The 12988-nt window shown below is 49.8% G+C and overlaps 1 protein-coding gene across 1 annotated transcript in view; it reads right to left on the bottom strand.

Annotated features, from left to right (window-relative positions):
* INPP4B (inositol polyphosphate-4-phosphatase type II B) overlaps positions 1-12988 on the bottom strand; it is an 853440-nt gene that overhangs the window by 155743 nt on the left and 684709 nt on the right. Inside the window, exon 15 of the mRNA XM_030192243.1 lies at positions 332-504. Coding sequence (XP_030048103.1) covers positions 332-504 — 173 coding nt within the window. The remainder of the gene's footprint in view (positions 1-331; positions 505-12988) is intronic.

The raw sequence follows: 12988 nt of genomic DNA, 5'->3' as shown, positions 1-12988 counted from the left end.
GGATGGGACGGGGTGAAGACAGAAACCTGCAGGGACAGGGTGGGGACGGAGACAGAACCCACAGGGACGGGGACAAACTTTGTCCCCGTGACATTCTCTAGTCCAGGTAACTCTCAGGCCATAACAAGCCTCAAATTAACCAGACAAGCTCTCTGTTAGCTTTTAGACTGGATATTCAGACTGAGTAGATTTGGGCCTGGTTAACCTTACCCAGACATGGCTGGTGGGCAATCTCAGCCTCCTACTGTGCATAATGATTTCTGAAAGTATAATCATGGACTTCGATTTAGAAACAGCCACACAGGAACAGTGTGATGTGAGAAGCACCTACTGCTTGAGTAAAGACGACATCTCTTCTGAGGGTGAGCAGCAAGCACTGGGGCAAGCTGCAAGCAAGCTCCTGCAGCAGGACAAAGGTCATGGACATCTTCGCCTTCTGCACCACATCCTCTATGCAGTCCCTCAGGGTCGTCACCAGAGGGCACAGCTGCTCATGCCAGTCTCCTGGAAGAAAAAAAAATGGAAGCAAAGATCAAAAATAAACAGAGTTGCTGTAAATACCTATATGGCTCAGAACATGCTGGTTATGTTACCTACTCAATAAATTAATTTTGTTACATTTGTATCCCACATTTTCCCACCTATTTGTAGGCTCAATGTGGCTTACATAGTACCGGAGAGGCCCTTGCAGGTTCCAGTGTGAACAACTACAGTGTGATGTTGTGGTAAGATCAAGTTCACATGGCACAGCCACATTAGGGAATCGTCTAACGGAAGAGTTGTGTTATGTCCATTATGTGCTTTAGTTTGCTTGTGTTGCAGAGATTAGGCATTTAAGTTGGATCGGTAGGGTATGCCTTTTTAAACAGGTTGCTTTTTAGTGATTTCCGGAATTTTAGGTGGTCGTACGTTGTTTTCAAGGCTTTTGGTAATGTGTTCCACAGTTGTGTGCTTATGTAGGAAAAACTAGATGCGTAAGTTGTTTTGTATTTAAGTCCTTTGCAGCTTGGGTAGTGCAGATTTAGATAAGATCATGTTCATTGGATGTATAAATAACCCAACAGCCCAACTGTGGCAAGTGAGTACATAATAGAAGACAGGATGAAGAAAGATAAACTGTTAACCCTTTGGAGACTTTATATTCTAATGACAGAGGGGCACCTTTTACAAAGTTGCGCTGAAAAATGGCCTGCGGTAGTGAAGACGGGTGTTTTGGGAGCACGCAGAATAATTTTTCAGCACACCTGTAAAAACGGCCTTTAAAATTTTTTTTTACCGAAAATGGACGTGTGGCAAAATGAAAATTGCTGAGCATCCATTTTGGGTCTGAGACCTTACCGCCAGCCATTGATCTGGCGGTAAGGTCTCAAGTGGTAACCGGGAAGTAATAGTCATTGCATGTAAAATGTCGATTTCGGCGTCCCCGAGCCGTATTATCGAAACGAAAGATGGACGCCAATCTTGTTTCGATAATACGGGTTTCCCTGCCCCTTCGCCGGGACGTCCTGCGAGGCCTTCCTCAGGAAAACTTGGGTGTCCCTTTCGATTATGCCCCTCCACCTGTTTTAAGGTGTATACATTCATTAAAAAAATATATTTTATGGCCTTATCTCCCGTGTATTTGCCAGAACTAGTAAAGCTGCCGTCTCAGAACAGAAGATTAGGTGATACTATGATACTGCATTTCCCAAGCCCAAAGGGTTAGTTAAACATAAATCCTTTCTTAATTCTAGTTTCTGGTATCAAGCGCCTTATATTTTGAATTCTATTAGACATATTAGAATGGTACGGAATTATTCAATTTTCAAAGAAACGTAAACAGCTTACCTGTTTTAGGAAATATTTGCTTGAGTAATGTGCCCCGGCAAGATGTCAGTTGGTTTGTTCATATTGGGGCCCTTTTACTAAGCTTCGGGAGGGCCCTATGTACCAGGGGCGTAGCTACGTGGGGCTACGGAGGCCTGGGCCCCCGTAGATTTGGCCCTGGACCTCCCTGCCGATGACCCTCTCGACCCCCCTCCCGCCGCCAACCCGCCATCTACCTTTGCTGGCGGGGGACCCCAATCCCCGCCAGCCGAGGTCCTCTTCTTCCCGCGCAAGGCTTCGTTCAGTTTCTGAGTCAGGACATCAGACTCAGAAACTGAACCAAGCCTTGCACGGGAAGAAGAGGACCTCGGCTGGCGGGGGTTGGGGTCCCCCGCCAGCAAAGGTAGGCGACGGCGGGGGAGGGTTGGCAGCAGGAGGGGGGGTCGAGAGGGTCATCGGCGGGGGCGGGGGGTCAATGTTTGTGGTGGTGGTGGCAGCAGTGGGTGGGGGGGGCGGGGGTTGGCAATGGCGGGAGTCGGCAATGGCCTTGGGCCCTGGACCCCCGTCAAGCCAAAGTCTGGCTACGCCCCTGCTATGTACATGCAGCGCCCAGGCTAGTGCATCCCCCTTGGTGGTAATTTTGGATTTGGTGCATGCTCATTTGGTGGTAAAAATTATTTTTTTTTTATTTTCTACCGCACATGGCGTTTCCGGCAGTACTTGGCAGTTGGCGTGTACTGAATAGTTACTGCACATGTAGCGCACGATCCCTTACTGTTAGATCAGTGAGTGGTGGTAACATAGTAAATGAAATGAAATGACGGCAGATAAAGACCTGAACGGTCCATCCAGTCTGCCCAACAAGATAAACTCATTTACATGGTATGTGATACTTTATATGAATACCCGAGTTTGATTTGTCCCTGCCTTTCTCAGGGCACAGACCGTAGAAGTCTGCACAGCACTGTTCTTGCACTAAAAGTTCTGAAGATTCTGGAATCCTAAAGAGTTACAAGATTCCGGAATCCCAATTAGTAGCAACATTCCATGTAGAACCCCAATAGTAACAAGGTAAATGACGGCAGATAAAGACCTGAATGGTCCATCCAGTCTGCCCAACAAGATAAACCCATTTACATGCTATATGATACTTTATATGTATACCCGAGTTTGATTTGTCCCTGCCTTTCTCGGGGCACAGACCATAGAAGTCTGCCCAGCATTGTTCCTCTACTAAAAGTTCTGAAGATTCCGGAATCCCAATTAGTAGCAACATTGCATGCAGAACCCCAAAGAGTAACATAGTAAATGACGGCAGATAATAGACCTGTACGGTCCATCTAGTCTGCCCAACAAACTCATTTTATATGGTATGCAATACTTTATATGTATACCGTAAATAGGCACGCGCTAGTTTTAATTTTAGTGCAAGCCCATTTCCTGGTCCATTAAAAAAAATGCATTTTCCCAGACGTGGTAAAAAAAACAGGCCGGTGCGAGCCAAAACACACACCCACACTACCGTAGGCCACTTTTTACTGCGGCTTAATAAAAGGACCCCATTGATCTGTGATTCCCAGTGACTGTATTTTTTTTTTTAACTATGTAATCATCATAGAACTTACAAGGTGTTTGCGAAAAATAAAAATATCTGTAATGTAACGTTAAAATGTAAGGGAAAGATCTGCTGTGTTAACATTTGAATGCACCTTCTTCTGATTTAACATACATTATTTATTGCAATTCCATTACTGTCAATGAAGCCTATTTGCAAATAACTTGTGATGATTATCTTATTGCAGGTTAGTAAATTCAGCCCTAGGTCTTGTACCTAAGGCGATGGATGGTGAAATGATTAACTGGAGCTCACATTGTGATCTGAACCCTGGCTTCCCTGGTTCTCAGCTGGCTGCTCCTGCTCCTCTCTGATCAAATGAGATAGGCCTTGGCCACTCTAACAGGAAACAAAATGGGAAGACTAGGGAGTTCTGGTGGTCACTTTCTGCCATTAGAAATCTCTGGTTTTGCTACTTTTCACCTTCATCTTTGGTACATCTGAAAGAGATTTCACTGTGTTTAACCACCTTACATAGGGCTTTCCATTTGTGCCTTATGCCCTTTGTTGCTACCTTTCAAACTATCTAAATATTTTTGCATGTACAGTATTCCAGTGGCGTAGCCAAGGGTGGGCGTGGGTGGGCCCAGGCCCACCCACTTTGGGCTCAGGCCCACCCAGTACCAGCATGGCTATAATGTGGCTGGCAGGGATCCCCAAGCCCCACCAGCCGAAAACTCCCAACAACTGTCCCTCCTGCATACCTTGTAAATAGCAGATCTTCGCCTGAAGTGAGCAGTGACTGATGCATACTGCTCGCACCGGCCCCATAGCCTTCGCTCTGATGTATTCTTGCCCAGGCGGAAACAGGAAGTTGCATCAGAGGGAAGGGTATGGAGCCAACATCAGCAGTGTATATTAGTTGCTGCCCGTTGCCGGTGAAAATCTGCTATTTAAAAGGTATGCGGGAGAGGGAGAATATTTGAGAGACCATATGGCATGCAGGTGAGAGAAGGAGAGACCACATCTGTGGGATGAGGCGGGGTTCTTCTGCCCACCCATCGTGGGCCCAGGCCCACCCAAAATTGGTTGTCTGGCTTCGCCCCTGCTGTATTCCTTATTTTGCCCAGCAGCTGACACAGGACATACTATCAGTCTTTAAATCATGGTAAAAAACATATTAAAATACATTCTCTTCCGGCTCCAGTAGGTGGTGCTAGTTCATTAGTCTCCAGCACAGATGTTTTCATCATTCACAAGTTAATCCGTCATTTAACCTCTGCAAAAATGTATAGATGAGGGCGCTGTTTCTTTCTAATCTGTGTCCATTTTTTAAAAATAAACAGCTGAAATGTATATTGTACAAGTATAAGTCTGTGACGGTGCATGGTTTTAATATGTAGTATTTGTGTTAATAGTTACAGTAAATAGTGTATAATCGCATTGTTATGCCATTCAATTGTAACATTCTTGTACTGTGCTGATTGCAGGTTATTGCAGAAAGGTAAACAGTCTTCTTTTTTTCTATGTACAAATGCATTTTATTTCTTACGCCTGTGATTGTTTTAAAATAAAGCTATTCCTCTTTCATTGTAATCATGAAACCCGGCACTACAAAATCTCCCCTGAGCTCATGCTTAATTTGTACAGGTATCCAAACAAATTTTCCTTCTAAAATGTTGTTTCAAAAGCATTTCTTTGGGCAGACTTATACGGTCTGTGCCAGGGCTGGTGGTTGGGCGGTGGGGATAGTGCTGGGCAGACTTATAGGGTCTGTGCACTGAAGAGGACAGTACAAATAAAAAAGTAGCACATATGAATTTATCTTCTTGGGCAGACTGGATGGACCGTACAGGTCTTTTTCTGCCGTCATCTACTATGTTTAGTATATAAACTATTGTGCAAGATCATAACTTCAGTACAAAAATAAATAAATACATAAATAAAGTATACAAGGAGTAGCATTTCTGCCCCCCCCCCCCCCCCCTTGTACACACACACCAGGACTACCTTACAATCCCTGGTACTCTAGTGGTGTAGTCAGGGCAGGAGTGATGCTCCAGTCATGGCAGCCATTTTGAGAGCAGAATTGGAATGGGCAGGAGTCACTGGGAATCGCTCCTACCCCAACTACACTCCTAGACCGCCACAGATTGTAAGATAAGCCAAGGGAGGGACAATGGAGTGGGGGGGAGGGCAGCTCCTGTTCAAGGGAAGGGGGAAGAGGAAGAGAGAGGGGGAGACAAAGGGAACAAAGCCCAAATTTTTAGCTTCCTCCATGATCACTTTTGACTTCAAACAAAACATAGCCAACAATTAAAATGACCATTTGGCCAAAACTGAAACCAAAATGAAAAAGGATTCTGAGCTGGTTCTAGCGCCATAACTGAAAGTGAAATTCGGTCAGCCTCTACAGTCAGGACTCGGGGCCAGATGCACTAAACCTAACGAGCCAATAACGAGTCATTAATGAGCAAGTAATAAACTTTGGCATGCACTAAAAGCCATTTTACGACGGTGGTAGCAGCTAACGAAAACGGAATGCAGATGAGCAAATTGTGTAGAAACCCTATTGTAATGAGATGCACTAAGCTTTTCCGATTGCCTTAACGCTGGAAACTCTAACGAGAGGTCTGTACCTCTCGTTGGGGCTGCGCGGGATTGAAAACTGATAAAAAAAACCGCTACAAAAGTCGCCACAATAATAAAAACAAAGGTAAAATTATGTAACATACCTGATAATTTTCTTTCCATTAATCATAGCTGATCAATCCATAGACTGGTGGGTTGTGTCCATCTACCAGCAGGTGGAGATAGAGAGCAATCCTTTTGCCTCCCTATATGTGGTCATGTGCTGCCGGAATCTCCTCAGTATGTCGATATCAAAGCTCCATCCGCAGGACTCAGCACTTAGAGAATTACACCCACAAAGGGACACTCTGCCCAGCTCACCACCGCCGAAACGGGGGAAGGGAATTAACCCAGCTCATCCCCACACAAGTGGGGGAGGGGAATCTGTCCAGCTCATCCCCGCCGATGCGGGGGGATCTGGCTTATCCTGCAACCGCAACCGCGGGAGGAGCTGACTGACCCTAACACCGCCGAAGCGGGAGGGGTACAAAGCTGCCCTACAGCCGCACGAAGCGGGAGGGAGCGCCAGCAGAATTTAGGTCTCAATGCAGCCCCGTAAAACGGAGGGGAGAGGAATGCAGCAGCTCACTGTAACACAAAATCATCTCAACTCCTGAAGAATCCAATTGAAAAAACTTGAACACGAAGTCCTCCTGAACAGGAACTGAAGACTAAACTTGAACCTGAAATGCAACCAGAATAAAAACAGTACAGATATCTGGGAGGGGCTATGGATTGATCAGCTATGATTAATGGAAAGAAAATTATCAGGTATGATACATAATTTTACCTTCCATATCATCATGCTGATCAATCCATAGACTGGTGGGATGTACCGAAGCAGTACTCACCCAGGGCAGGATATAGAAATCCCTGACCGCAACACTGAAGCTCCAAACCGGGCCTCCGCCCGAGCAGCCACAGTCAAGCGGTAATGCCTGGAGAAGGTATGAGCCGATGCCCAAGTTGCCGCCTTGCAAATCTCTTCCAAGGAGCCGGACCCAGCCTCCGCCATCGAGGCCGCCTGAGCTCTAGTGGAGTGAGCCTTCAGCCGGATAGGCGGCACCTTCCCCGCGGCCACATAGGCCGCTGCAATGGCTTCCTTGACCCATCTTGCCACTGTAGGCTTAGCAGCCTGCAGACCCTTACGAGGACAGATGATCCGATTTCCGGAAATCATTGGTCACTTCCAAGTATCTGATGATGACTCGTCTCACATCTAGATATTTGACAGCAGAGTACTCCTCTGGGTAGTCCTCCCTACGGAAGGATGGGAGACAGAGCTGCTGATTCACATGGAAGCGAGAAATAATCTTGGGCAGGAAGGAAGGCACTGTGCGAATAGACACTCCTGCCTCAGTGAACTGCAGAAAGGGCTCTAGGACATGATAGCGCCTGGAGCTCGGAAACTCTTCTGGCTGAAGTGATAGCCACCAAAAAGACTGCTTTTAACGTCAGGTCTTTCAGAGATGCCCTCGACAATGGTTCAAAAGGCGGCTTCTGCAAGGCTCTTAGCACTAGATTGAGATTCCACGCAGGTACCAATGAGTGCAGAGGAGGGTGCAGGTGATTAACTCCCTTGAGAAAGCGCACCACATCTGGCTGCGAAGCCAGGGAAGCACCCTTCAGGCGGCCCCTGAAGCAAGCCAGAGCCGCTACCTGGACTTTAAGGGAACTGAGCGACAGGCCTTTCTCCAGACCTTCTTGCAGGAACGCCAACACTGAAGAAATTGGAGCAGTGAAGGGAGAAAGGGAGCCTGCCTCACACCACGATGCAAAGGTACGCCAAACCCTGGCGTAAGCAGTAGAAGTAGAGCGCTTCCTCGCTCTCAGCATAGTGGCGATGACCTTGTCTGAGAAGCCCTTCTTCCTCAGATGCTGCCGCTCAATAGCCAGGCCGTAAGACCAAAGGGGGAGGGATCCTCCATCACCACGGGACCCTGATGCAACAGGCCCTGCTCCGCTGGCAGTCGCAGAGGTCTGTCCACTGAGAGCCTGATCAAGTCCGCATACCAGGGACGTCTGGGCCAGTCTGGACCCACCAGGATTACCCGGCCCGGATGCTTTGCCACCTGGTCTAGTACCCTGCCCAACATGGGCCAGGGCGGGAACACATAGAGAAGCTCCTGTGTCGGCCACTGTTGGAGAAGAGCATCTACTCCCAGAGATCGAGGGTCCCTTCCTCTGCTGAAAAAGCGCAGCACTTGGCAATTGGCCGATGACGCCATCAGGTCTAGGCTCAGCTGGCCCCAGCACTTCGTGATGTCCAAGAACGCCTGAGCCAATAGCTGCCACTCTCCGGGATCCAAGGTATGGCGACTCCAGCAATGTGGGCCGCCGACAGCTGTTCCAGGTTCACTTCCGCCCACTGGCATAGATTCATGGCCTCCTTGGCTAGAAGGGCGCTCTTGGTACCTCCCTGGCGATTGACATAGGCCACAGCCGTGGCATTGTCCGACAGGACCCGTACTGGCTTCAACGCCAGTACCGGGAGAAACTCCAAAAGCGCCAACCGAATGGCTCTGAGTTCCAGGAGGTTGATAGACCACTTTGCCTCTGCAGGAGACCAGAGCCCCTGCGCTGTCCTTCCCAAGCAATGGGCTGCCCAGCCCGTCAAAGAGGCGTCCGTCGTGACGACAACCCACTCCGGGGTCAAAAGAGGCATCCCTGCGGACAACTTGTCTGTCCTCAGCCACCAGCTCAGCGCCTTGCGCACCGCTAGGCCAAGGGAAGGCACACAGCATAATCCTCAGACACTGGAGTCCAGCGCTGCAGCAGAGAGAGTTGTAGTGGTCTCATATGAGCCCTGGCCCAGGGCACTACTTTCATCGTGGCCGTCATAGAGCCCAACAGCTGCACATAGTCCCAAGCCCGAAGAGGAGAGGCTACTAGGAACTGGTCCACCTTAGCCTGAAGCTTGACAATCCGATTGTCTGGCAGGAACACTCTGCCCACTTGGGAGTCGAATCGAACTCCCAGATACTCCAGGGACTGAGTCGGGCGCAGCTGGCTTTTCTCCCAGTTGATGATCCACCCCAGGGAGCTCAGAAGAACAATCACCCGGTCTACAGCTCTGCCGCACTCTGCATAAGAGGGGGCTCGGATCAACCAGTCGTCCAGATAAGGATGGACTTGTACTCCTTCCTTGCGTAGGAAGGCCGCGATGACCACCATTACTTTGGAGAAGGTCCGCGGAGCAGTAGCCAACCCGAACAGGAGGGCTCTGAACTGGAAGTGTCAGCCCAGGACCGCAAAACGCAGAAAGCGTTGATGAGGAGGCCAGATGGGAATATGCAAGTAAGCTTCCTTGATGTCCAAGGAAGCCAGGAACTCCCCTGCCTTCACTGCCGCTATAACAGAGCGGAGAGTCTCCATTCGGAAGTGTCGAACTTTCAAGGCCCGATTGACCCCTTTGAGGTCGAGGATAGGCTGTACAGAACCTCCTTTCTTTGGTACCACAAAGTAAATGGAGTAACGTCCCTTGCCAAGCTGATCTTCGGGCACCGGAACGACCGCACCCAGGCGGATCAGATTGTCCAAAGTCTGCTGCACTGCCACAGCTTTGACCGGAGACTTGCAGGGAGAGTGTACAAACCCGTCTCTTAAGGGTCGGCAGAACTCTAGCTTGTAGCCGTCTCTGATGACTTCCAGCACCCAAGTGTCTGAAGTTACCCTGGTCCACTCGCCCAGAAACGAGGACAGGCGTCGTCCAATCTGCACTGGGCCCCGTCATTGGGTACGAGACCCTGGGGGAGGACCGGAGGGAGCACCTCCGGGACGGCGGTCTCTGCGAAAGGAATGCTGCTTGGGGGAGAAGTTCCTCTTGAAGGAAGAAGGGGCAGAGGAGCCCGACTTGCCCGGGCGATACCGACGGGCTTCCTGAAACCATCCTTTGGAGTTACCGGGGCGAGCACCACTGGCCCGAGCCCTGACCTCTGGTAACCTCTTGCCCTTAGACGTGCCGAGATCGGTCACAATTTTGTCCAGCTCGACCCCAAAAAGCAGCTTGCCTTTAAAAGGAAACTTAGCCAGGCGAGACTTAGAGGCGTGGTCCGCAGACAAATGCTTCAGCCAAAGCCACCGCCGCGCAGAGACTGTCTGAGCCATACCTTTAGCTGAGGCTCTCAAGACATCATACAGCAAGTCTGCCAGATAAGCCAAGCCCGATTCCAGGGCCGGCCAATCAGCCCTCAAGGAAGGATCCGAGGGGGAAGCCCGCTGCACAATCGTCAGGCACGCCCTGGCCACATAGGAGCCGCAAACTGAGGTCTGCAAACTTAAAGCAGCCGCCTCGAAGGACGACCTTAAGGCCGCCTCCAATCTTCTGTCTTGGGCGTCCTTTAGGGCAGTGCCACCTTCCACCGGCAACGCCGTTTTCTTAGTCCCGTTCACCTTCAGGCAGAGGATAGAGGCGGGACATAGCCCTAGCCACTTTGAGGCTCGCTTCTGGGACATCCCATTGAGCCGAAATCAAGGTGCGCATGGCCTCATGCACGTGGAAGGTTCTAGGCGGGCGCTTCGTCCCCAGTATAATGGCGGAGCCAACAGAGGCTGAGGGAGAGACGTCCTCCGGAGAGGAAATCTTCAAAATGCTCATGGCCTACACTAACAGGTTGGGCAAATCCTCTGAGCGAAAGATCCGCGCTGCAGAGGGGTCATCCGCTCCATCCGAGCGGGAATCCGTCTCCTCCAAGGAATCCCCAAAGGACCGTTGGGAGAACTCAGATACGCTGCCCTCATCTACATCAGAGGAGACAGAGTCCTCTAGGGCCTGGAAATCCACCCGAGGGCGTTTGCTTCCGGAGGCCTCAACCCCTTTATCAGACAGGGGGGCAGGGGCAGCGTTTTGCATAAGAAAAGCCTGATGCAGCAGCAAAATGAACTCAGGGGAGAATCCCCCCGAATTGTGCATTTCTGCAGCTTGGGTTACGGCCCTAGCCGCACCCTCAACCGGCGCTCGCAAGAGCGGGGGAGAAACGTGGTGCGCAACCAAAATGGCGTCCAGCGCGAAACTCCGAGAAGGAGCCGCGCGGGAAGAACGGCGCTTAACCTTGGCCGCTTTCTTACCGTCGCCCGAATCAAGGGCAACCATAGTATTAACGTCTCCCAGCTCGAGGGCGGCCCAAGAAGAAGCCGTCCGAGCAGAGTGGCTGGCCAACATGGAGTGGGCGAGCAGCGGGGGATGGGCGCTTATGGCGGGAAAATCCGCTGCACCGGAGGAAGAACCGGGACACTGACCGGCCTCCAAACTGATGCTTAACAAAGGCGATTCAGGTTTTGAAATCCCCGCATCCCCGCTAGACGCACCCACGCAGTCCAGGGAGCGAATCCTCGTGCCCTCGCCCTCCGACGCCATAAGCCACGTGGAGACCGACCGGGGAACCCCCTGCCCGCTATAAAAAGGTAAAATTACCTGCCTCTCACTCCGAGCTGTAACGACCAGGTGTCCCAGTGAGTAGCTGCAATAAACGTTTAAATAAACGTCGAAATAAACGCCTTTAAGGACGTCCAAAATTTTTTTTTTTTAACGGAGCCAGCGGGAGGGGGGAGAAAAGGAGGGACCTGGCGCCACCAGGTTTGCACTTGCTCAAGAAGAGCCCTCAACCCCAGGTACTCAACAAAACCTAAAGATTAGGCTTGGAGACCTAGCCAGAGCTGCTGCTGTGTGTGACCACCACCTGCTGAGATAGAGAACATACTGAGGAGTTTCCGGCAGCACATGACCACATATAGGGAGGCAAAAGGATTGCTCTCTAGATGGACACAACCCACCAGTCTATGGACTGATCAGCATGATGATATGGAAAGTGCAGTTGAGGCCGGCCATCGAAAAAAGCCGTCCGATTTTGCTGTCATTCACCTCCGCAATAATAAAAAACGTCTTTTTTGGCCGTGCTTCACTCAGCTGAGAGACCTGGAAGTCTCTGAGCCAATTACAGTGCCTCAACTGACTTTTGTTTTTATTATTGTGGCGGGGGGGGGGGGGGGGGGGGGGGGGTGAGCGGCACAGCGTCTTCGGGTGGCACAGGGAGGCGCAGCAAGCATAACGCTTTGCTGCTCTGCGTATGCTTGACCGGCCGATCCTCCGACTGTTTTAAGAAGGAATAGAGAACGAGTAGCTCATTTGCATTCCCTTTCCTTGATGCATAGCCGTTCTGTACCGATTTGCTATGGAATTTGGTAGGGAACAGCTCTAACGACGACTTTTGTGCATCCGGCCCTCACTGTCAGTAGACTGTCAGTCAGTGGGTCAAGAAAAATCAAGAGTGGTTTGGAACAAGGTATCTTTAAAAGATATCAGCAAAACAGGGAAGGTAGAGCATCCCGGTAGCGAGATTGCAACTGAAACCGTAGTAGATCAAGTGTCTATAAATGAAGAGCAGACAGATTTTCAAGATTGCAATTTAAGACTGTCAACCGCTGAGCGGCTTATGAATAGGAACAACAAACATTGTTTGAAAATGTTTATATGCAAATGCCAGAAGCCTAAGAAACAAGATGGGAGAGTTAGAATATATTGCACTAAATAAAAAGATATAATAGGTATCTCTGAGACTTGGTAGAAGGAAGATAATCAGTGGGACACTGTCATACCAGAATACAAATTATATTGCAGAGATAGGGTGGATCGAATTGGTGGAAGGGTAGCATTCTATGTTAAGGAGGGCCTTAGAAATGCCATGTGTAAAAGCAAAAAGGTTAGTGATAGGAGTGTATTACCGTCCACCTGGCCAGGATGAATAGACTGATGTAGAAATGTTATCTATTATTTTTTTTTTTTGTTACATTTGTACCCTGCACTTTCCCACTCATGGCAGGCTCAATGCGGCTTACATGGGGCAATGGAGGGTTAAGTGACTTGCCCAGAGTCACAAGGAGCTGCCTGTGCCTGAAGTGGGAATCGAACTCAGTTCCTCAGTTCCCCAGGACCAAAGTCCACCACCGGCCCTTGCAGATCACCAATGTGGCCGCGTAGGCTTCTGCTTCTGTGAGTCT

Source organism: Microcaecilia unicolor, chromosome 2 (genome assembly GCF_901765095.1).
Source record: "Microcaecilia unicolor chromosome 2, aMicUni1.1, whole genome shotgun sequence".
Classification (NCBI taxonomy): domain Eukaryota; kingdom Metazoa; phylum Chordata; class Amphibia; order Gymnophiona; family Siphonopidae; genus Microcaecilia; species Microcaecilia unicolor.
The sequence above is the reverse complement of the archived record's forward strand: the minus strand, read 5'-3'. Positions and strand labels throughout refer to the sequence as shown.